Consider the following 23,940-nt stretch of genomic DNA (forward strand, 5'->3'; position numbering starts at 1 on the left):
ACTTGTCTTTGATAATTGATAGAAACCTGTTTCCTTTCTGAGATCTACAGCTTTCGGTTTCCCAGTCTATATCAGGGTAGTTGAAGTCCCCCATAATAATGACCTCGTTATTTTTTGCTACTTTGTCTATTTGTCTCATTAATAGACTTTCCGTGGCTTCTGCTATATTTGGTGGTTTATAACAGACACCTATGATAATTTTAATATTGTTTTCTGCCCCATGTATCTCCACCCATAAGGACTCGACCTCCTCATTTCCCTCCCATACATCCTCCCGTATTGTAGGCTTTAGACACGTCTTTACATATAGACAGACTCCACCCCCTCTCCGATTTCTTTGATCCCTTCTAAACAGATTGTAACCCTGTAAGTTAACTGCCCAGTCATAGCTTTCATCTAACCATGTCTCGGTTATTCCCACTATGTCATAGTTACCTGTAGATATTTCTGCTTCCAGTTCATCCATCTTGTTTGTCAGGCTTCTGGCATTTGCTAGCACGCAGTTTACACGATTTTGTTTTGTTCCAATCTTCTCCCTGTGGATTGTATTAGAAATTTTCTTACCTCCCTTCCAAGTATCTTGTCTTGGACCTTCTTTGTCGCACTTCATATCTTTCATTAGTATGTTCTCTGGTTTCATGTTCGTGTCCGGCGTTTTTCTTCCCATCCCCTCTTCTTCTAGTTTAACGCCCTCCTGATGAGTGTTGCGAGTCTCCAGGCGAATGTGTGTTTCCCGGGTTTGTTGAGGTGTAGTCCGTCTCTGGCAAGGAGTCCATCATAGAAGTAATTCACACCGTGGTCCAGGAATCCAAAAAAGGAGAGCACCCAGCCGAGGAAGAAATATGATTATTAAGGGCAAACTCCGCAAGTGGTAGAAATTCCGACCACATTTCCTGATTGTCTGCCACAAAACATCTCAAAAACTGCTTGACATCCTGGTTCTTCCTTTCAGTCTGTCCATTGGACTCTGGATGATACCCCGACGAGAATGACAAATTAATTTTCAATCTGTCACAAAAAGTACGCCAAAAGCGAGCCACAAACTGTGGTACTCTATCGGAAACAATGTCCGTGGGAACACCATGGAGCCTGACAATCTCCTTCACATAAGCCTTAGAAAGAGTCTTGGCACAAGGTAACTTGTTGAACGGAACCAGATGGCACATTTTACTAAACCGGTCCACAGCAACCCAGATGAAAGAAAAACCCTCTGATACAGGCAGATCGGTGATAAAATCCATGGCAAGGTGCGTCCATGGCGAGCTAGGAACTTCCAAGGGGCACAGCAACCCGGCAGCCGGAGCATGACAGGCCTTCGACCTAGCGCACACAGAACACTGACGCACCCACTTGATGACTTCTCTTTACCACCCTGGCCACCAGAAACTCCGACTGATAGACCTCCTAGTTGCCATCTGAGACTCATGACATTCAACAAACAACGCTCTCCTGAAGGCTCAAGGCACAAACAATTTACTACACGGAGTGTTAGTTGGTGCCGCACTCTGAGCTCCTAGGACGCTATTCTCCAACTCAGAATCCAATGTGGCCACCACCACCCCTCTCTGCAAAATACACTCCTCCCTCTCAGCATTCACCACTGGAGAGAAACGAGACAAAGAGTCAACCTTAATATTCTTTGTCCCCGGGACAAAGGTTACGGAAAAATTGAACCGAGAAAAAAACAGTGCCCACCTAGCCTGAGAGGCATTCAAACGTTTAGCTACGTCCAGATAGATCAAATTCTTATGATCAGTGAAAACCTGGATAGGATGTCGAGCCCCGTCCAAAATATGTCGCCAATGCTCGAATGCGAGTTTAATAGCCAACAACTCACAATTCCCAACATCATAGTTGAGCTCTGTCTCAGAATTTTTTTTTTAAAAGAAAGCACAGCGATGCACCCCATCCTCGCCCTCCTGGGACAGAACTGCCCCTACGCCTATAGATGAGGCATCCACCTCAACCAAAAATGGCTTGGTCTCATCCGTCTGTATAAGAACAGGAGCAGAGCTGAACCTCCCCTTGAGATACTCAAAAGCTTCAATAGCCTCAGTGAACCACTGGACTGCATTAGCACCCTTCTTGGTGAGATCAGTAATGGGTTTAGCGATGACAGAGAAATTCTTTATGAATTTCCTGTAATAATTGGCAAACCCCAAAAACCTCTGTACGGACTTCAAACCTTCAGGCCTTGGCCACTCAAGCACAGCCTGAACTTTCACCGGGTCCATCTCAAAACCATCACAAGAGACAAAGTAACCCAAAAAACTAATTTTCTGGACAGCAAACTGACACTTCTCCAATTTAGCAATTTATCTCTCAGTATCTGAAGAACTTTGCGGACTCTCTGCCAATGAGACTCAAGATCCGATAAATAATAATAATTAATCAAAATATCATCCATATAAACAATAACACTCCTACCGATCAAGAGTCTCAGAATGTCATTGATGAAATTATGAAAAAATGCAGGAGCGTTAGTAAGCCCAAAAGGCATCACCAAACACTCAAAATTACCTTCCAGGGTGTTAAAAGCTGTCTTCCATTCATCTCTGTCCTTCATCCGCAGCAAATAATATGCCCCACGAAGGTCAATCTTAGAAAACCATTTAGCTCCGGTCAATTGGTTAAACAAATCCGGAATAAGTGGTAATGTGTAAGGATTGCGCACAGTGATCTTATTAATCTCCCGAAAATCCAGACATGGCCTAAGACCCCCATCCTTCTTTTTGACAAAAAAGAACCCAAGCGCCACAGGAGACTTAGAGGGTCTTATGTGACCTGCAGCTAAACTAGTCTGATGGTATTCTTTCAAAGCCTCCCTCTCAGGAATTGTCAAATTAAACAACCGACTCTTTGGGAGCTTAGCATCAGGGACGAACTCAATAGTGCAATCGTAATCTCTATGAGGTGGTAAAGCTTTCGACTCCACCTCCGAAAAAACCCTCCAAAAATCCTGAATGGGTTCTGGTAACTTACCCTTCACAACAGTCACAATGTGAACATTACAACACTTACCATAACACCCCTGACCCCAGGATCTTATGGAACCAGAAGACCAGTCCAGCAAAGTATTATGCACTTTTAACCAGGGCAACCCCAGGATGACTGGGGAAGGCAATTTAGCAAGTACAAATAAGTCAGTCTGCTCCTGATGTTCCATATTCATAGTAAGAGGAAACCCAGTGACCTTTCGAATAATGCTCCCATGCTCCAGGGGAGTATTATCAATCGCCACCACAGGAAAAGGAGACGACAAAGGTTCAGAAACGAACTTATACTTTTCAAGAAATTGTTGATCAATCAAATTAAGTGCAGAACCACAATCCACCATTACATGAAACTCAATCGAACGACCCTGACAGGTGGTATTACCAGGAAAAAACATCCCAGCAGAACATAAAAACGCAATGCGAACGGGAGTGTTATTTCTACTGACCATTTTTTTTTCTTTCCTTAAGTGAACTTCGCATTGCTTTAAAAAATGATCAGCCTTACCGCAATACAACCAAAGTCCTTCAGAGAACCTCCTGTCCCTCTGCTTGGAATGGGATGACATCGCCCCCACCTGCATCGGTTCCCCAGTGTCAGCAGGATTATCGAGAGAAACAGAATCCAGCAATATAGGAAACTTCTCCTCATTCTGTCTGGCCCTCAACCTTCAATCCACACGGATAGCTAACTGCATGGCAACTTACAAAGTATCAGGTGCAGGGAATGCAATGAGCACATCTTTAACCCTTTCACTCAAGCCTGCCAGAAACTGAAACTTGAGTGCAGGGTCGTTCCACCTGACCTCTGCAGACCATTGTCTGAACAGGGTGCAATAACTCTCAGCATAAAGAGAACCCTGTTTGAGACGACTGAGCTCTGCCTCAGATGAAACCCGACCAGGATCATCATAAAGCAAACCCATGGCATCAAAAAATGCCTCCATAGATCTCAAACAATGATCATCAGGAGACAAGTAAAACGCCCAGATTTGAGGTTCTTTACGCAATACAGACATAATAATCACTCCCAGAAGATCTAGGTCTGAGCCGAAAATACAACAAAAAAGCATTTTAAATGAAAAAAAATCCTGTTGTCTCCCTGAGAAACACTCAGGTAATCCTACCTTGGGTTCTACATAGTGTTCTGCAGGGTATTTACTCACGTACTGCTGAAGACCGGCAACCTCCAGAGTCAACCCTTGCAAGCATTGAGCAAGCTCCTGGATAGTACTTATACTGACAAAAACCCAGGAAGATGAGAGGAGGGAAAAACATTTTTTTTAAACGGGGCTGGACATACTGTTATGTTCTGCAACTAAGAACTAAGGAATAGAAAGTAAAAGCTGTCCCTACACTGAGACTCTGCTCAAACCCTACACTGGGGTGGGTGCCCTATTCCTTGTGAATAGCCCCACCGATGATCCTGCACTGAACTCAAACGAAGACCTGAAGGAAGGGGAAAGGGTGTCCCTAAAAGATCTAAGGACTGGGAGCAAAAACAGGCCTCCTAAAAGAAAAGTTAGTTACAGAGACGAAAATTAAAGGAAGAAAAACTGGTGGAACAAGAAGTCCCAGGATATCAATTGTCCTAAGCACAAAGAACTAACAAGGCAACTTAGCCAGAGCACAAGCGTAACAAAACTGATGTCCAGCAAGGAATGGAGACAGGTGCTGAGTAATAAAGAGTGAGGAGATCACGTGACCAAGACACCCAGCACCAGAGGAAAAGACTAGAAGCCAGCAAACTACAAAAAGATGGCTGAAAAGTAAAATAACATAGATTCTAACAACTGGTACTTGTCCCCAAGTGCCAAGGAGAAGACGGCCTTCTCTACTCCTGATGGGTGCTTTCAGTACACGAGGATGATGTTCGGTCTGCAGGGAGCCCCAGCTACCTTCCAGAGGGCCATGGACCGGATCCTAGTCTCTCATAAGAAGGACGGGCATGAAGACATCGATGGAAAAGTGGTCCCCTGAAGCAGAGATGGCATTCCAGGAGTTGAAGCTCGCCCTATGTAAGCAGCCAGACTTAGTAGCACCTGACTTCAGGAGTTCGTGGTTCAGACTGATGCCTCCGAGGTCGGTTTGGGAGCTATGTTGTCCCAGGAAATAGATGGGGACGAACATCCAGTTCTATTCCTGAGTAGGAAACTCTCTTCCTGTGGAAAGAACTATGCCGTTGTAGAGAAGGAGTACTTGGCCATCAATTAGGCAATTGAGACACTAATATACTATCTGTTAGGTCGAAAATTCAGGACGGTTTCAGACCATGCACCCCTGAAATGGATGAGGGAAAGGAAGAGGAAAAATGCCCGGGTAACTAGGTGGTTTCTAGCACTCCAAGACTTTAATTTTCATGTACATTACAGGCCCGGAAAACTACATGAAAACGCAGATGCCCTTTCCAGACTTCCCTGTTTAGCTAGTGAAGGTGCCAAAAACCCCGGCTTTGGGCAGGGGAGGGGGATATATGACAAAGTCACTGATAAAGTGCTGGAGGGGAGTTATGTCTCCCTGATGCTGTTGGCCTCAGTGAACTGAAACGATTAAGTTTCCTCCAGCATGTTACTTGTTGAGATGGGTTAAGTCTAAAGTAAAAGGGAGTGGTTTTTGTGAATGGCCATTGTGAAGGGTGGGAGGCCATTCACCATATCTGAGGCATTCAGAGGTCAGTGTCTGGAAGAGGCATACTCCAGAGAGGATCTTGTGTGTGGCTTCTGTGCTAATCTGAACTCTGTGTTTGCTGGACTCTGAGGAGGTGGATCCCCGCTACCACAAGGACTGTGTTTGGTATCACCATTTTGTTTTGTTTTCATGTTTTTGCCCAAAAGGCCATGTTTGTTTTACTTCCCATGGTTTATGCTACCTAATAAATCTGGGAACAATTTAAAGAGACAGTGTTCCTAAATACCTCTGTAACGGGTCTGGGAGGCGGAACCTCTGAGCAACTTATACAAGGGGGCGGTCCTTGTAAGGAAGCGGGTGGCTCCCAGGGAAGACGGGCAGGTAGTCACGGCAAGTGACAGGGACAGTCTCTGGGTAGAAGGGCAGGTAGTCACGGCAAGTGACAGGGACAGTCTCTGGGTAGAAGGGCAGATAGTCACGGCAAGTGACAGGGACAGTCTCTGGGTAGAAGGGCAGGTAGTCACAGCAAGTGAAAGGGACAGTCTCTGGGTAGACTAGCAGACAGGTAGCAGGTGGACGCTCCCAGGTGAGCGGGCAAAAGTCTCTGGACGGGCAGGTGGTCACAGCAAGTGACGGCAGAGCCTCCAGGTAGGCTAGCAGGCAGGTAGCAGGTGAGCGCTCCCAGGTGAGCGGGCAAGAGTCTCTGGACTGGCAGGTGGTCACGGCAAGTGACGGCAGAGCCTTCAGGTAGGCTAGCAGGCAGGTAGAAGGTGAGCGCTCCCAGGTGAGCGGGCAAGAGTCTCTGGACTGGCAGGTGGTCACGGCAAGTGACGGCAGAGCCTCCAGGTAGGCTAGCAGGCAGGTAGCAGGTGAGCACTCCCAGGTGAGCGGGCAAGAGTCTCTGGACTGGCAGGTGGTCACGGCAAGTGACGGCAGAGCCTCCAGGTAGGCTAGCAGGCAGGTAGCAGGTGAGCGCTCCCAGGTGAGCGGGCAAGAGTCTCTGGACTGGCAGGTGGTCACGGCAAGTGACGGCAGAGCCTCCAGGTAGGCTAGCAGGCAGGTAGCAGGTGAGCGCTCCCAGGTGAGCAGGCAGGCTGGTCCATAGACAGACTGACAGGTGTCAGAAGGCAGACCGTCGGACCGCAGGCTTGCAAGCAGGTAAGCGGATATCAGGCAGGTATCAAGCAGGAATCTGGCAGGTGACTGGCAGGTAACAGGCAGGAATCTGGCAGGTGACTGGCAGGTAACAAGCAGGAATCTGGCAGGTGACTGGCAGGTAACTGGTAACGGGACCTGAGGGCTGAAGCAGAGTGAAGGCTTTGCAACAACATTGCTCGGGCACCTCCATTTTGGAGGAGGTGCCTTATATATGGTGAGGTCCTCCGGCCATTGGCCGGGGACTCCTTAGGACGGCGCGCGCGGCCCCATTAAGAGAGGGGGAGCGCGCGCGCGCGCCCTAAGCACAGTGGCCGGGAAACAGCGCGCGCTGCCAGCAGAGCGGGAGGAGGACGCCGGGCACGGAGCGGAGCGGTGAGGGGAACAGCGTCCCTGCCTAGCAGGAGGCAGGGACGCCGACGCTACAACCTCTATGTGCTTCCACAGCGCATAAAGGCAGAAACATGTCAGCAGGTAGAGAGAAGCCATCGGGGATCCGCATGAATGACTAGAGCACTGTGCAGCTCTGTCCCCAGCAGCTAATAAAGTAGGTTTTTCTCCAACATGCCACAACGTTTCAGAGTCAAACATACATGGCTGCGATCATGCAGCTCATAGTTTGGGAGGTATGAATCACTTGTTAGGTTCCTCTTAAACCTTTTTAAAGTTGCATTTGATTTGGACATAGAAATTATTAATAAAACAGAAGTTATAATCATTTATTATGTCTGTGCAGACAGGAGAATTGAAACTTTGCGCAAAAAAAAACAGTTATGCGTGTGAGGTGCATCATTATGCTATCTTTTATTTTACTTTGGTTTGTTGTTTGATTATTACAGTCTTGAGTAGTGTTGAGCCACCCCCGTAGTGTTCGGGTTCGGTTCGGTTCGTCGAACACCGGGATGTTCGAGGAACTGTTCGTCGAACTGTTCGTCGAACACCTTAGAACACCGTCGAACACCGTTAAAACCAATGGCAGGCAAACAAAAACACATAGAAACACATAGAAAACATCTGCAAAGGTGTCCAAAAGATGACAAACTGCTCAGAAGACACTCTCTTTAAAAAAGCCGGCCGGCAAATTCAGCAGCGGCATACACCGGTACCCGACAATTTAGACAAGAAGGAATAGAGCATCACACATAGATTAGATAGATAGAAACATGTCAGTCACACATATAAGAAGCACAGTGACAGTGTTGGTTACTGCACTTGTCATTTAGTGTAAAGGATTTATTAAAAAAAATATTAGTATTTTCATGCACCGTCTCTTCAAAAAAGCCGGCCGGCAATTCAGCATCTGTACCCGACAATTTAGAACAGAAAGAATAGAGCTTCACACATAGATTAGATAGATAGAAACATGTCAGTCACATATATAATAAGTACAGTGAGAGTGTTGCTTACTGTACTTGTCATTTAGTGTAAAGGATTTATTTAAAAAAATAATAGTGTTTTCATGCACTGTCTCTTTAAAAAAGCCGGCCGGCAATTCAGCAGCGGTACCCGACAATTTAGAACAGAAAGATAGAGCATCACACATAGATTAGATAGATAGAAACATGTCAGTCACATATATATGAAGTACAGTGATAGTGTTGGTTACTGTACTTGTCATTTAGTATTAAAATAAAGGATTTATTATTAAAAAAATTGGCGTGGGGTTCCCCTTAATTTTAGGCTCTAGCGGAGGTTAAGCAGACGGCTGGGGCAGATGTTTGAAGCCTGGGAAGGGGGTAATACCCACGGAGCTTCCCAGGCTACTAATATCAGCCCCCAGCTGAATACATAGCCTTTACTAGCTATTAAAATGGGGGACCCCCCAAAAAAAATGACGTGGGGTCCCCCCTAATTTAATAGCTAGCAAAGGCTAGGCAGACAGCTGGGGGCTGATATTAATAGCCCAGGAAGGGAGCCATGAATATTGGCCCCCTCCCAGGCTAGAAACACCAGCCGTCAGTCGCCCCAGAAATGGCGCATTCATAGGATGCGCCAATTCTGGCACTTAGCCTCGCTCTTCCACGCTGCCCTGGTGCGGTGGCAGGGGGTAATAGGGTTGGGGTTGATGTCAGCTTATAATGCCAGCTGACATCAAGCCCAGGTTAGTAATGGAGAGGCGTCTATAAGACACCCCCATTACTAACCCCATAGTCAAAGTTAAAAAAAACACAAACACCCAGAATAAAGTCCTTTAATTGAAATAAAGACACAATCCTTTATTGTTCTAAATTAAACCATACTTACCATCACGCCCATTCCAGCTGAAGCCAACGATCTCCTGCAATAAAAGAAAAATAATAAAGCAACCTCATCCTTACCTTTCCATGGTTCCCACGACAGCTTCAGCTCTGCTACATCGAGATGACAGGCTGGACCGCAGCAGAACGCTGCCATCCAGCCTGTCATCCCGCAGACACTGAGAAGCGCAGGCTTGCTTGCGCTGCTCAGCGTCTCTCTGTGACGACATCCAGATGAGCCGAGTTCATGTCCAATGAACTCGGCTCGCCTCATGCACGTCACTGACAGCGTGGGAAAATTCTCACGCTGAAGCGCTGATAGCAGGAGAATTTTCCCACGCTGTCAGTGACGTGCAGGAGGTGAGCTGAGTTCATTGGACATGAGCTCACCTCATGCACATCACTGACAGCGTGGGAGAATTCTCCTGCACTCAGCACTTCAGCGTGAGAATTTTCCCACGCTGTCAGTGACGTGCATGAGGTGAGCCGAGTTCATTGGACATGACCTCGGCTCATCTGGATGCCGTCACAGCGAGACAGTGAGGAGCGCAAGCATGCCTGCGCTTCTCAGTGTCTGCGGGATGACAGACTGGATGGCAGCGTTCTGCTGCGGTCCAGCCAGTCATCTCGATGTAGCAGAGCTGAAGCTGTCGTGGGAACCATGGAAAGGTAAGGATGAGGTTGGTTTATTATTTTTCTTTTATTGCAGGAGATCGTTGGCTTCAGCTGGAATGGGTGTGATGGTAAGTATGGTTTAATTTAGAACAATAAAGAATTGTGTCTTTATTTCAATTAAAGGACTTTATTCTGGGTGTTGTGTTTTTTTTAAATACTTTACTAGAAATTCATGGTGGTCATGTCTAATACTGGCGTGACCCCATGAATTTTGGGCTTGGGGCCAGCTGATAATACCAAGCTGGCCCTAACCCCTTTATTACCCAGTGAGCCACCGCACCAGGGCCCTGGATGAGTTGGGTACAGCGCCAGAAGATGGCGCTTCTATGAACGCGCCATTTTCCGGGGTGGCTGCGGACTGCAATTTGTAGCGGGGGGGGGCCCAGAAAGCTTGGGCCTCCCTGCGCTGCAGATTCCAGCCCCCAGCTGCCTAGTTGTACCTGGCTGGACACAAAAATAGGGCGAAGCCCCACGTACTTTTTTTTTAATTATTTCATGAAATTCATGAAATAATTAAGAAAAAAAGGCCTTCCCTATATTGTTGTGTCCGGCCAGGTACAAATAGGCAGCTGGTGGTTGGGGGCAGCCCGTTCCTGCCTGCTGTACCTGGCTGGACACAAATATAGTGCGAAGCCCCACTTCAATTTTTTTTAATTATTTCATGAAATTCATGAAATAATTAAGAAAAAAAGGGCTTCCCTATATTGTTGTGTCCGGCCAGGTACAAATAGGCAGCTGGTGGATGGGGGCAGCCCGTTCCTGCCTGCTGTACCTGGCTGGACACAAATATAGTGCGAAGCCCCACTTCAATTTTTTTTAATTATTTCATGAAATTCATGAAATAATTAAGAAAAAAAGGGCTTCCCTATATTGTTGTGTCCGGCCAGGTACAAATAGGCAGCTGGTGGATGGGGGCAGCCCGTTCCTGCCTGCTGTACCTGGCTGGACACAAATATAGTGCGAAGCCCCACTTCAATTTTTTTAAATTATTTCAGGAAATTCATGAAATAATTTTAAAAAAATTGACGTGGGGCTTCGCACTATATTTGTGTCCAGCCAGGTACAGCAGGCAGGAACGGGCTGCCCCCAACCACCAGCTGCCTATTTGTACCTGGCCGGACACAACAATATAGGGAAGCCCTTTTTTTCTTAATTATTTCATGAAATAATTTAAAGAAAATTGACGTGGGGCTTCGCCCTGTTTTTGTGTCCAGCCAGGTACAACTAAGCAGCTGGGGGCTGGAATCCGCAGCGCAGGGAGGCCCAAGCTTTCTGGGCCACCCCCGCTGCAAATTGCAGTCCGCAGCCACCCCGGAAAATGGCGCGTTCATAGAAGCGCCATCTTCTGGCGCTGTACCCAACTCATCCAGGGCCCTGATGCGGTGGCTCACTGGGTAATAAAGGGGTTAGGGCCAGCTTGGCATTATCAGCTGGCCCTAAGCCCGAAATTCATGGGGTCACGCCAATATTAGACATGACCACCATGAATTTCTAGTAAAGTATTTAAAAAAAACACAACACCCAGAAAAAAGTCCTTTAATTGAAATAAACACACAATTCATTATTGTTCTAAATTAAACCATACTTACCATCACGCCCATTCCAGCTGAAGCCAACGATCTCCTGGAATAAAAGAAAAATAATAAAGCAACATCATCATTACCTTTCCATGGTTCCCACGACAGCTTCAGCTCTGCTACATCGAGATGACAGGCTGGACCGCAGCAGAACGCTGCCATCCAGCCTGTCATCCCGCAGACACTGAGAAGCGCAGGCTTGCTTGCGCTCCACAGTGTCTCTCTGTGAGGGCATCCAGATGAGCCGAGTTAATGTCCAATGAACTCGGCTCACCTCATGCACGTCACTGACAGCGTGGGAAAATTCTCCTGCACTCAGCGCTTCAGCGTGGGAGAATTCTCACACTGAAGCGCTGAGTGCAGGAGAATTCTCCCACGCTGTCAGTGACGTGCAGGAGGTGAGCTGAGTTCATTGGACATGAGCTCACCTTATGCACGTCACTGACAGCGTGGGAAAATTCTCCTGCACTCAGCGCTTCAGCGTGGGAGAATTCTCACGCTGAAGCGCTGAGTGCAGGAGAATTCTCCCACGCTGTCAGTGACGTGCAGGAGGTGAGCTGAGTTCATTGGACATGAGCTCACCTTATGCACGTCACTGACAGCGTGGGAGAATTCTCCTGCACTCACCGCTTCAGCGTGAGAATTTTCCCACGCTGTCAGTGACGTGCATGAGGTGAGCCGAGTTCATTGAACATGAACTCGGCTCATCTGGATGTCGTCACAGAGAGACGCTGAGCAGCGCAAGCAAGCCTGCGCTTCTCAGTGTCTGCGGGATGAGAGGCTGGATGGCAGCGTTCTGCTGCGGTCCAGCCTGTCATCTCGATGTAGCAGAGCTGAAGCTGTCGTGGGAACCATGGAAAGGTAAGGATGAGGTTGCTTTGTTATTTTTCTTTTATTGCAGGAGATCGTTGGCTTCAGCTGGAATGGGCGTGACGGTAAGTATGGTTTAATTTAGAACAATAAAGGATTGTGTCTTTATTTCAATTAAAGGACTTTATTCTGGGTGTTTGTGTTTTTTTTAACTTTGACTATGGGGTTAGTAATGGGGGTGTCTTATAGACGCCTCTCCATTACTAACCTGGGCTTGATGTCAGCTGGCATTATAAGCTGACATCAACCCCAACCCTATTACCCCCTGCCACCGCACCAGGGCAGCGTGGAAGAGCGAGGCTAAGTGCCAGAATTGGCGCATCCTATGGATGCGCCATTTCTGGGGCGGCTGACGGCTGGTGTTTCTAGCCTGGGAGGGGGCCAATATTCATGGCTCCCTTCCTGGGCTATTAATATCAGCCCCCAGCTGTCTGCCTAGCCTTTGCTAGCTATTAAATTAGGGGGGACCCCACGTCATTTTTTTGGGGGGGTCCCCCATTTTAATAGCTAGTAAAGGCTATGTATTCAGCTGGGGGCTGATATTAGTAGCCTGGGAAGCTCCGTGGGTATTACCCCCTTCCCAGGCTTCAAACATCTGCCCCAGCCGTCTGCTTAACCTCCGCTAGAGCCTAAAATTAAGGGGAACCCCACGCCAATTTTTTTAATAATAAATCCTTTATTTTAATACTAAATGACAAGTACAGTAACCAACACTATCACTGTACTTCATATATATGTGACTGACATGTTTCTATCTATCTAATCTATGTGTGAAGCTCTATTCTGTCTGTTATAAATTGTCGGGTACCGCTGCTGAATTGCCGGCCGGCTTTTTTAAAGAGACGGTGCATGAAAACACTATTATTTTTTTTGATAAATCCTTTACGCTAAATGACAAGTACAGTAAGCAGCACTTTCACTGTACTTCGTATATATGTGGCTGACATGTTTATATCTATCTAATCTATGTGTGAAGCTCTATTCTTTCGGTTCTAAATTGTCGGGTACAGGTGTATGCCGCTGCTGAATTGCCGGCTTTTCATGTTTCACTGTTGGCACTGTTCCCATCGATTTGGGCAATCACTGTAATGCCACAACCACCATGGCTGTGGCATTACAGTGAGTGGCAGACAATCCCTGCATGATTGGTGCTCTAAATAGCGCCAGACATGCAGGACACGCTTTTGGTGCACGAACAGTTATCGAACATAACCTCGAACAGCCGAATTTTTTGCAAATCGTTCGGGTTCGTCGAACAACTCGAACACCGCCCAAAACAGCTCGAATTTGAGATTGGCGAACAGTTCTAGTCGAACACCGCTCATCTCTAGTCTTGAGTCAACTCAGAGTCACAAATAAGTAAAAAGCAATATTTATTTTGTATCAGATTAAACTGCTTCTACAGCACCTCATAGGAGTTTAATTAAAAAATGTTTGTTATACCACCCCCAAATCCTTAATTTAGCCCATTTTGAGCCATTTACAGGTCAGTTTGATCTTGAGCTTCCGATTAGGGACTGGTATAGAAAATTTCGATCCTTTTTATTGGTTTTGCTGATTAAAGCTGCATTGAGTATGCCTTGTAGTATGTTGTAAATTTAGAAGGAACTTTATTTAGAATCCTGTTAGGAATACATTTGTAATATTAGTATTAGCCTTATTTGATTTTATTTGTAGGTGATTTGGTCTCTTTTTTAAAAAAATGTACAGTATAGCTAATTTATTTTAATCTCCTGTGAATTGTTACACATTCAGGTGGTAATCAACAATAATGTGCAAAATGCTATGATACTTTGCATAAATTAGCAGCACATGTGATTATAAGTTTGTCCTATATATAAATAAGTTGAATTGTCCAATTCTTCCTTTGTCTGTAGTCCCCTTTTAGTCTTTTCTAGTTGTCACTTTAAACATTTTGTAAAAAGAAGGGATAAGGGAAAGGCAAGTAATTATAGGTGCCCTTCAATACTTGCAATATTAACATTATTGAATTCTTCACAGTAGAAAACTTTATTTTCTTAAACTTATTCTTAATTTAGCAAGACTTTATTTCAGCTGCTGATTTGGTACTTGCCCGGGCCCCCAAGCCTCCCAAACAAACATCATAAGATTAAATTTACCTTTAAAAGTCCTTGATGTCCCACACAAACGTTTTTTTTTATCAAGCTCAGCTCATCTTATACTAATCCGCCAGGACTAGTCTGGCAGGGCTTCACGCCCCCCCCACACTTGTTTGGCCTCAGCTTCTGTAGTCACGCCCCTCTGGGGGATGACTGACCCACAGACTGGTTCGGCCCCACCTTCTGTACTTATGATTGGCATCATTCCCTTCACTTCACTTTATTCCAAGTTGTTTTTAACCATAAACATTTGTACAAAAGGGACTATGTTGTAGCACAGTAATAGGCCAATTTAACATATGGTATCAGCTTGGGAGACTTGGCTGACCTGATAGGTGTCGTTTAATAGTTCTCAAATTTAACTTTGATCTACTTTTGTTTATTTCTACAATATAATGGCTGGTGTTAGTTCAGGGTATTTGCTCATTTTGTTTTTTATCCTATGTTTTTCTGTTATATGGCCACAAGTGTGAATGTGCACTTACATATTGCACTTTTACCAACTTATGCTCCAGCTCATTTCTTTGGTTTTGCTACAGTTTTTTTCTCTTTGTAAATACAGTGGCATATAAAAGTTTGGGCACTTTTGGTCAAAATTACTGATATTGTGAACAGTTAAGCAAGTTAAAGATGAAATGATCTCTAAAGGGGCTAAAATTAAAGATGACACATTTCCTTTGAATGTTAGCCAAAAAAAAAAAAAAAAAAAAAAAAAATATTTATATATATATATATATATATATACATATATATATATATATATATATATATATTTTTTTTTTAAATATATATATTTTCATCTTTTACAATTTAAAAATTACAAAAAGGAAAATGGGCTGATGCAAAAGTTTGGGCATCCTGCATTGTTAGTACCAAAACTTTTACATGCCACTTGTGGTAGATCGGCTCACTCAGCACATGGAGGTAGACACAGTTAAGCTGTCTCTTTATATCTCTCACTGGTTTATTAAAGTACGGCATAAATCAGTGTAAAGATCATCTAAACAAACAAGGCCTTTCTGCCATAATGGGAAAGCAAAAGAAAATGTTTAGCACAGTCCAAACGCCTGCAGGGATCCACCCACTCAGGATGCAACCGGGTTCAGCACAGTTTAATAGAACACTTCTCTAAAGTTGTCACCTCCAGACCCACTGAACACCTAATGACTGAAAAGGCTGGCTATTTATATCCCAGACCATATCCTAAGGTGGAGATATGGTGAAAAACCTCCCACTCGCTCTTTGGTTATTCACATAAAATCTAGCTCTTAAAATGGCCGATTAACCCCTGTCAGCACTTAGTGTGCTGGAGCAAACTTCCAGATTTCAAATCACTGAAGCTAATAGCTTCAGTGAAACATATCTCCCCTCCAGTACTTTGCCAGTGACATTGTCACACACTGTACAGGGGCATGGTCCTCCCTTTTTGGACTGTGCATCTTGTCTATATAGCTTTCCATGGGCAGGTGCAAAACAGTCAGGTCTGGGTCATGCTCTGCTCCGGTCTATTTTGAGGCCTGCTGACACTTAGTGAGGTGAACAACAAAACTTAAGGTCCATCCTTATTGGGTAGTGTTACGCTCACACCCGGACTGACTGGCGTGAGCGTGATTAGTGATCCTACTGTACCATGAACCGAGGAGTGCCTGGAGGGGCATAACTAAGTATCAACCCGATCCGACCAAGGTCGCATGGTGGCTCAGTTGACTCCGTGAACCAGGGAGGAACCGAGCAGAGGGACCAGGTGCTACTCCAGGTCAGACCCCGGTCACAGCTGTTGACCCACACCGGAGAATGCAGGAACAGGCAGGTTAACTGGTATGCAGACAGGTGGGTACTGGCAGGCACAGCTGGTATGACAACAGGTGGGTATTTAGCAGGCACGGCTGGTATGAAGGCAGGTGGGTACTGGCAGGCACGGCTGGTATGCAGACAGGCAGGTGCTGACAGGCATGGCTGAAATGCAGACAGGCAGATACTGGCAGGTATAAACGCAGGCTGGATAGGGACCAGTACAGTCTGGGGTACAGGAACAGAGCCGCAGGTGAGGTGGACTAGCAGAGCAAAACCGCAGGAGCGGTGAACAAGCAATGCGGAGCAAAACCGCAGGAGCGGTGAACAAGCAGAGCGGAGCAAAACCGCAGGAGCAGTGAACAAGCAGAGCGGAGCAAAACCGCAGGTGCGGTGAGCAAGCAGAGCGGAGCAAAACCGCAGGTGCGGTGAACAAGCAGAGCGGAGCAAAACCGCAGGTGCGGTGAACAAGCAGAGCGGAGCAAAACCGCAGGTGCGGTGAACAAGCAGCGCGGAGCAAAACCGCAGGTGCGGTGAACAAGCAGAGCGGAGCAAAACCGCAGGAGCGGTGAGCAAGCAGAGCAGAGCAAAACCGCAGGTGCAGTGAACAAGCAGAGCGGAGCAAAACCGCAGGTGCGGTGAGCAAGCAGAGCGGAGCAAAACTGCAGGTGCGGTAAACAAGTGAAGCAGAGCGGAACCGCCGGAGCGGTGAACAAGCAGAGCAGAACAGAACCGCAGGTGCGGTAAACAAGTGGAACAGAGCGGAACCGCCTGAGCGGTGAACAAGCGGAGCAGAACAGAACCGCATGTGCGGTAAACAAGCGGAGAAGAGAGGAACCGCCAGAGCGGTGAACGAGAAGAGCAGAACAGAACCCCAGGTGAGGTAAACAAGTGAAGCAGAGCGGAACCACCGGAGCGGTGAACAAGCAGAGCAGAACAGAGCAGAAGATGAAGGCAGACAGGACAGGGCTCTGTTCACATGGAGCAGACTGGAAAATATAGGAAGATGGTTAGAACACAGGAGGTAGATACGGAGGCAGGGAAAGGGGACAAGCAGAACCAGATACACACAAGGTACTTACAATGAAGTAGCGAGTGGACACAAAACTCACAAACAGAAGTACAGAGACAACGAGTTGGAGTTAGGTGCAGGTTCAGACACTGCAGGAAAAGGGATGGTACGGACATAGAGAGAAACAAGTAACGGGCTAGGACACTGTTCAGACAGGAACTGAACCGGGAACAAGATACAGGAACGAGCCTGGGAACTCAGCCCCCAGGGTGGCGGAAACAGACAAGAAGTCAGAGATACAGGTAGCGGCCCTTGGGTATTCGGCCCCCAGGGTGGCGAAAACAGATTAGAAGTAACAGGTACAGGTAGAGGCCCTGGGTACTCAGCCTCCAGGGTGGCGGACAGACTAGAGTCAGGACAGGGCCTGGCAACTAACAGTTGCACAGAACACAGACTGTAAGGCTATGTGCCCACGTTGCGGACCTGAAGCATATTTTTTACGCTTCTCCCTGGCGGGAAAATCGCATGCGGATATTACATGCGGTTTTCCCGCCAGGTAGAAGCGTTTGTGAGGCGTCTTTGCATGCATTTCCGCATGCGGGTTATCAAGCACTTCTCCAAGCATCACTTGGAAAAGTGCTTGACAACTTGTTCAGAATGGTAAAAAATAAAAAAATAAACTTTATACTAACCTTCTGATGCATTCTCTGCCCCGTCCGGAGGCTTGAGTGGCTCACGCTGTTGTGTGCAGGACCTGCGGTGACGTCATTGAGTCATGTGGTGGGTCACATGACTCAATGACGTGGCAGGTCCTTCAGACAACAGCGCGATGGAGGGAAAACATCAGAAGATAAGTATAAACTTTATTTTATTCTTTTTTTTACAGGTTCTTTGGTACCCAGGTCTGGATGAGAGTCTCCTCTCATCCAGACTTGGGTACCATCCGCATATTGATTCCGCAGCGCTTCCGCAAAATTAATGAACATGCTGCGGATTTTTGACCGCAACATATACGCTGTGGAAAAATCCGCAGCATGGGCATTGACATTGCGGAATGCCATTGGGGACCATGGGGTGCGGATATACATGCGTTTTTCAAGCGTTTACGCTGCGGAAATTCCGCAGCATATACGCTTGAAAAACGCTACGTGGGCACACAGCCTAAGAAAGTGTTGCTCAGGCACCTCCTACTGGGTGGAGGGGGTTTAAGTATCCAGTGACTCACAGCAATAGGCCGGGGACGCATTAGGACTGTGCACACAGTAGCTTTAAGAAACAAGCAGAAAGCCGCGCCGACGCCCTAAGCAATCAGACAAGAGACATGGACAGGTACTGGAGCAAAGAGTGCAGCATGGACTGACAGGTAAGATTGCGGTCTTGCATGCTGGGAGGTGGTGCACCATGCAAGCACGCCACCAGGGATGTTACAGGTACATCTTGTCACGGCGGGATGGCTTTTATGCTCTTTTGATCAAGACAGTCTTAACTAAGTGCTGTATGTTATTTATATGTACTGTTAATATTTATTTATTTACATGCTGCAGGGTATTTGCTCATGTTACTTATATCCTAGGTTCTGCCTGTTAAACGGCTACACTGTGAATGTGCACATGCATTGCACGTATTCCAACATATGCTCAGGCTAATTTCTTTGGTTTTGCTTCAGTTTTTTGTACTTTGTTCATACAGGGGTATGGCTCCCCCTTTTTGGGCTTGTCTTTATAACTTTCCACAGGCAGGTGCAAAACAGTCTGGTCTGGGTCCTGCTCTGCCACTTATTTTGTGGTTTGCTGACACATAGCGAAGCGAACTTTAAGAGTTCGGGACCATCCTGATTGGGTACACTTAGTCGCCGTAGGATGGCTTTTACTCTCTTTTGATACTCCTAGAATACTTTTGTCATTTTTGGACATAAAAGTATTCACATTGATTTTTCTGGCTAACATGATACCATAATATAACTTTGTATTGTACATCACTCTCTTTTGATCAAAGTATTGTCAGTTAGGAACCCTATGTTATTTACATGTACTATTAATATTTATTTATGTACTCCTTGCAGGGTATTTGCTCATTGTCTTTTTATCCTAGGTTTTGTTGGTTCTAGTAGGTTACAAATTGTTTCTATATGTAAAACACTATTACATATATAGGTAAACACAATAGCAGTAAGTATAAAATCCTGTTAAGTATAACCTCTGGGACTCTGTGGTATTATAAAGTTTACTGTTCAAAAAGCCTTACTCTAACCAAATCCAGGGTATTTAGTCCCATAGTGTATGAAATGCAAACTGCTCTAGTAATGGCTAGAACAGTTAGGAAAATGTCAACAGTTCTGTGCCAGAAATGTAATCAGGGCAGCTTGACATTCCCCTTCAGCTGCATGGCAGTTCTTCATGAAACGCTTAAACATAGAATCAAACAAGAAAGCATCACATTTAAAAAATATCACAAACATGTTTAAGCAACAGGGTGTACAATGTATTAATTCTAACAATTTCTGCTGGTCTTTTGTACTGTGCAGTCCAGTCGTAATAGCCTCTAATGTATCAAGATGGATGGTTTGAGAATATATAGCTAGTGCAAATGTCCTATGACTCATAAAGTGATGTCAGGGTATAATGGGGGCTGAAACTGTCTATTACGCAACAAAACATTTTTATTTCAGAGCCACATAGCAAGGTCAGTCACATACAACCTATCGACAACTTTAATCATCATTACTGAAAGCTTAATCCCTATAGAATAGTCCTAGAATTAAGGTGACAGCGATGGTTGCTTGGGTGGAAATTGCAATCATATGTCATAAAAACATGACGAGAAGGTGATATCTAAATGTTAACTTGACCGAAAGAGCCGCCTGGAACTCTGGCATAGTGTTAGAGAGTCCTTTTTATAAAATACATGAAAAATGTTGGCATCATGACACACTACTTGGAAAATTCTAGGACTTATAGACAGTAATGCAGTGTGTGACATCACTATCTGGTGTAGTGGATAATATTATGACATGTCCTTTGGAAATTTTACCAGTAATTATTTTGCTAGCACATAGCCAACTATCTCTATGACAATGTATTTATTTTTATTTATGTCCTGTTAATTATGCCATACAAACATTCCACTATATATCAGTCTCTGTCTCCAATATGACTCACAATATAAATTCTCGTATCACAAAAGCACATAGGATGCGAACAAAAGTGCTTTTTCACTAGATATTAACTAAAGTTTGCTTGGCCTAGGAGAGTGAAATAAAAAAACATTGCACTCCCCTCCCTGAGGAGCCGGACTGCTCCACGACTCTCACAGTATTGTCCCCAAAATGCCATCATCAACATTCATCAGGGTGTCACGTGACTGTTGCAGAATCTTGACTCTGTCATGCGAGGTGTGGGAAAGACTTAGTGCAACACAGAGGGAGGAGGGAAAGGGAGCCCAGGCACTAGGGAAAGGGGGAAGTGGAGACCTCCTAGACTGGTCTAGTGTCACCCTGTCTCAACTACCGTCCCTATATTGCCTCTTCAGCAATCGCCCCACGCGTGCCTCGCCCTGACTTTCCCTGGCGTATGGCTAAAGCTAGGGAAGGGAGAAGATGAACACTAGTCAATCTACACTAAACTCTATAGACAACAAGGGAGGACAAGCAAGGGGAAATTGCTTAGCTTTAGACGACTCCAGACTAATGCGCACATGGCCTCAAGCTCCAGAGAGGTCGAAGTACTGCTTCTGCTAAAGCCTCACAAGTGCTAATGAATATTGCCGGCAACTCCCTCTCAGACACACCAGGTATTTATACACCCAGGCCAGAGAGCAAATTAGCCAGAGGGAGGTAGCCGCTGGGTCCTAGAGACAGCCAGCCTCTAAGAAGATGTCTGTAATGCCAAACGTAGAGATCTCCTGCAGCCAACTGCAGGGCGACTGTCTGTCACCTCTTACACACCTGTGACAGACTCTGACTGAAGACTGTAGCTTCGGATTGGTTGCAGCCATCACGTGATGCTTCCGATGGATGTTGATGGGCACTGTTCCTCAGCGAGTTAAGTACAGATTACTTTTTTATTTTATTTCAGCCTTTGGGCCAAATGAGCTTAAGTTAAAAAACAGTGGAAGCCCCCTTTAACCTATCAGTATGTTTTGCATGAGTGAGAGAGGAATCAAAGCACATATAGGATACCCACTATGATTGATCCTAACATGGGCCGCATTTATATTTCTCCTAACCTTTATTCCCCCCTTCTCTTGTGTAGGAGAAATTTGTGATTATACATTTTTTTACACAGTACCAACCTTAGTGGCTGGGGTTCTCCTATTGAATCTTCTGACCGGTACCTCAATGCAGAGATTGTGCTTGACAATGGTCTATATTGACTTGTGTTTTGATTGCATATACTAATACAACTCTGAAGCATCAAAAATTGGAAATTAAGTACAGATGTCCAAATGGTTGGGTACCCCAGCCCCACAGATTGCCATCAATCAATTCTTTAAGAATAGTCATAGAGCAACTAACATTTGGTTTACATTTATTACACTTCAAGAACTCTCTTATGTCCTTCTTTTATTCCTACAAGAAATGTATGATTAAATTGACTACTGTTATTCTAACACTATCCAATCCGAACTGTCAGGTACAGGCACAGTGTAGGGACACACCCCATTGACAAAGATTATGATATTACCGAGTGTAAATTATTCATAAATTTGCAGGGAAATATCACTATTGTAAAGAAATATGTTATTTTATGTAGAATGAAAATATTTGCTTAGAAATTCTCTTCTGTTTATACCTCTATAAAATGTCTTCGGCATAATATAACAAATACAATATATTGGCTGATAGCTAATAAAATCATTATCAGTCGGTATATTTTCAGCTGGAGAGAAAAAGCAGTAATGAAAAATAAAGTTTTTTCAATCCAGCAAAGCAAACATTCTTTATTGTGATTTTATTAAAATAGTAGCATGGGCATAAAAAATACTGACACGTTTCAAGTCTGGCTGACTCTTAATGTAGATATAATAAAAAGGACTGTGTCAATGCATTCATTTCCACAGATCCACCCCCTTCCCTACATACAGTATATACTCCAGTTGTAGTACATAGGTTATTATGGTGATTTAATTACCCCAAACTACCAATGTTGTTCGTAATAAACAAGTCAACGTAAAAGTTAACAAAACCCAAAAGTTTTTTGACAAGTATAAGTTTTGATGTACAGTATAGTGGATATAATGTTTTGCAGTAAAATAAAGCACAATGTATTGGTGAAAGGTCTATATACAAAAGAATCCTTATTTTTATATTATTAATACTAATTCTTATACATACAAATCAGCATCTTTCTATAAAAAAAATTTTAAAAAAAGGATTATGCTACCCCGCTTCTAAATGGCCATCAGGGATCACAGATACGTGCAAACTACCTTAGGACACAAAGCAAAGTGACTCTTCCCTATGTTAACAAGTAGGGCAATTAAGTGAACATATACCTACTTTTAATTGGCCACATATACACTTGCAGACACTGTACCTCTGAACTTGGCACTTCCAAAACTTCCGCATCCATCCCATGAAGGACGGAGAGGACACATTGCAAGTTTAATTTACGTGTAAATTCGGTGATATCACAAATGTCCTAAGAAACTGGTCGCATAAACGTATCAAAATAAAGCGCTGGAAGCACAAAAACGTAACATACAATGTGCAACGAGATGAATAAATGATCAATTTATTCAGAGAGAAAAATAAAGCAATAAATGCTGCCTATTATAAATCTGTTTAAAATAATCCAGTTTTCACAGTGCCACTTATCAAAGCTTACATAGCTGATTTAAACCCATCTCCTACGCTATGAATATATGAATCCTCAGTCCATTGTACCAGGAATAATGAGAACATGGTGTCTGAGAGCCAAGAACTGAGCAGCCAGCACACATACCGTACTTTGAATAACTCTGGCACATAATGCAGATCATGGACAGCTCTCATCAAGAATATCCAAGGAAATGAAGCCCTATAGCTTTCAGTATCTGTTCTGTCAGGGATACTATTATGCAAATTAGAAAAAAAAAAGTAGCTCCTCAATATGGAAACTATATGTGTGTGCATTATAGTGCTGGAGACAGAGCTTCAGGCAAGTGCACAGTATTGACAGCACTGTGGTCACAAATGTATCTATCTACCTGTCCACAGAAAGTAGGAAAGTAGCAAAGTGCAAACAGATAATGTTTATTGACTAATACTGAACATGCTGATATTATGGAGACAACACATGATGAGGACGACTTAATGCTAAATGAACATGCACTGTACCTTGTTGCTTCTCAGTTTCAGCTGATATTTGTAGTGAGAGATGGACAATGCATGTAGAGAGAAAGAGAGGGAGGACAGGGCATAGCTCCAGATATTTCTCTGCTGCTTGAGACTGCAAAAGATTGTAGAAGATCAAGAGACGCCCCTTTAAAGCTGAACTCCACAATGCAGCAGAACATCAGAAGCTGAACTGCAAGCAGCCTGGATACAGAACCATCACCCTCACATTACCTGGCTGGGGTGTGTTGCTTAGTAATCCCAGGAGAAGTGTCATAAAACATTAAACAACAGGCAAATCTACCTCTGAAGGCTGAGGATTGGAAGTTTGAATTGACAAGGAGCTTGTAGATGCCTAGAATGCGTCTGTTGGTGAGTGCCACCTAGTGGTCCAACACAAAACTGCACTATATTATTTGTCAAAGCATGCCTTTGCTTCATTGTACTTTCCTGCATCTGTTATATTATTTTTACATACATATCATGCAGATTGTATGAAAAAAAGATTGACAGAATAACTGAAGATGACCTGGTACTGAGAGTAAATACTAAAGATCTGTCATCAATTC

The 23,940-nt window shown here is 44.7% G+C and overlaps 1 protein-coding gene across 1 annotated transcript in view; it reads right to left on the reverse strand.

The window, feature by feature from the left end:
• The window catches only part of NPY5R (neuropeptide Y receptor Y5), a 130,625-nt gene extending 106,898 nt beyond the window's left edge, over positions 1–23,727 (reverse strand). The window contains exons 1-2 of the mRNA XM_073656382.1: positions 23,606–23,727; positions 23,375–23,486 (exon numbers count right to left, since the gene is read on the reverse strand). Of these exons, the coding sequence (XP_073512483.1) occupies positions 23,375–23,486; positions 23,606–23,655 (162 nt within the window). The 5' untranslated portion in view covers positions 23,656–23,727. The remainder of the gene's footprint in view (positions 1–23,374; positions 23,487–23,605) is intronic.
• Positions 23,728–23,940: the final 213 nt, after the last annotated feature.

This window comes from Phyllobates terribilis, unplaced genomic scaffold (genome assembly GCF_046119375.1).
Source record: "Phyllobates terribilis strain yellow unplaced genomic scaffold, ASM4611937v1 Scaffold_1__5_contigs__length_1240528914, whole genome shotgun sequence".
Classification (NCBI taxonomy): Eukaryota; Metazoa; Chordata; class Amphibia; order Anura; family Dendrobatidae; genus Phyllobates; species Phyllobates terribilis.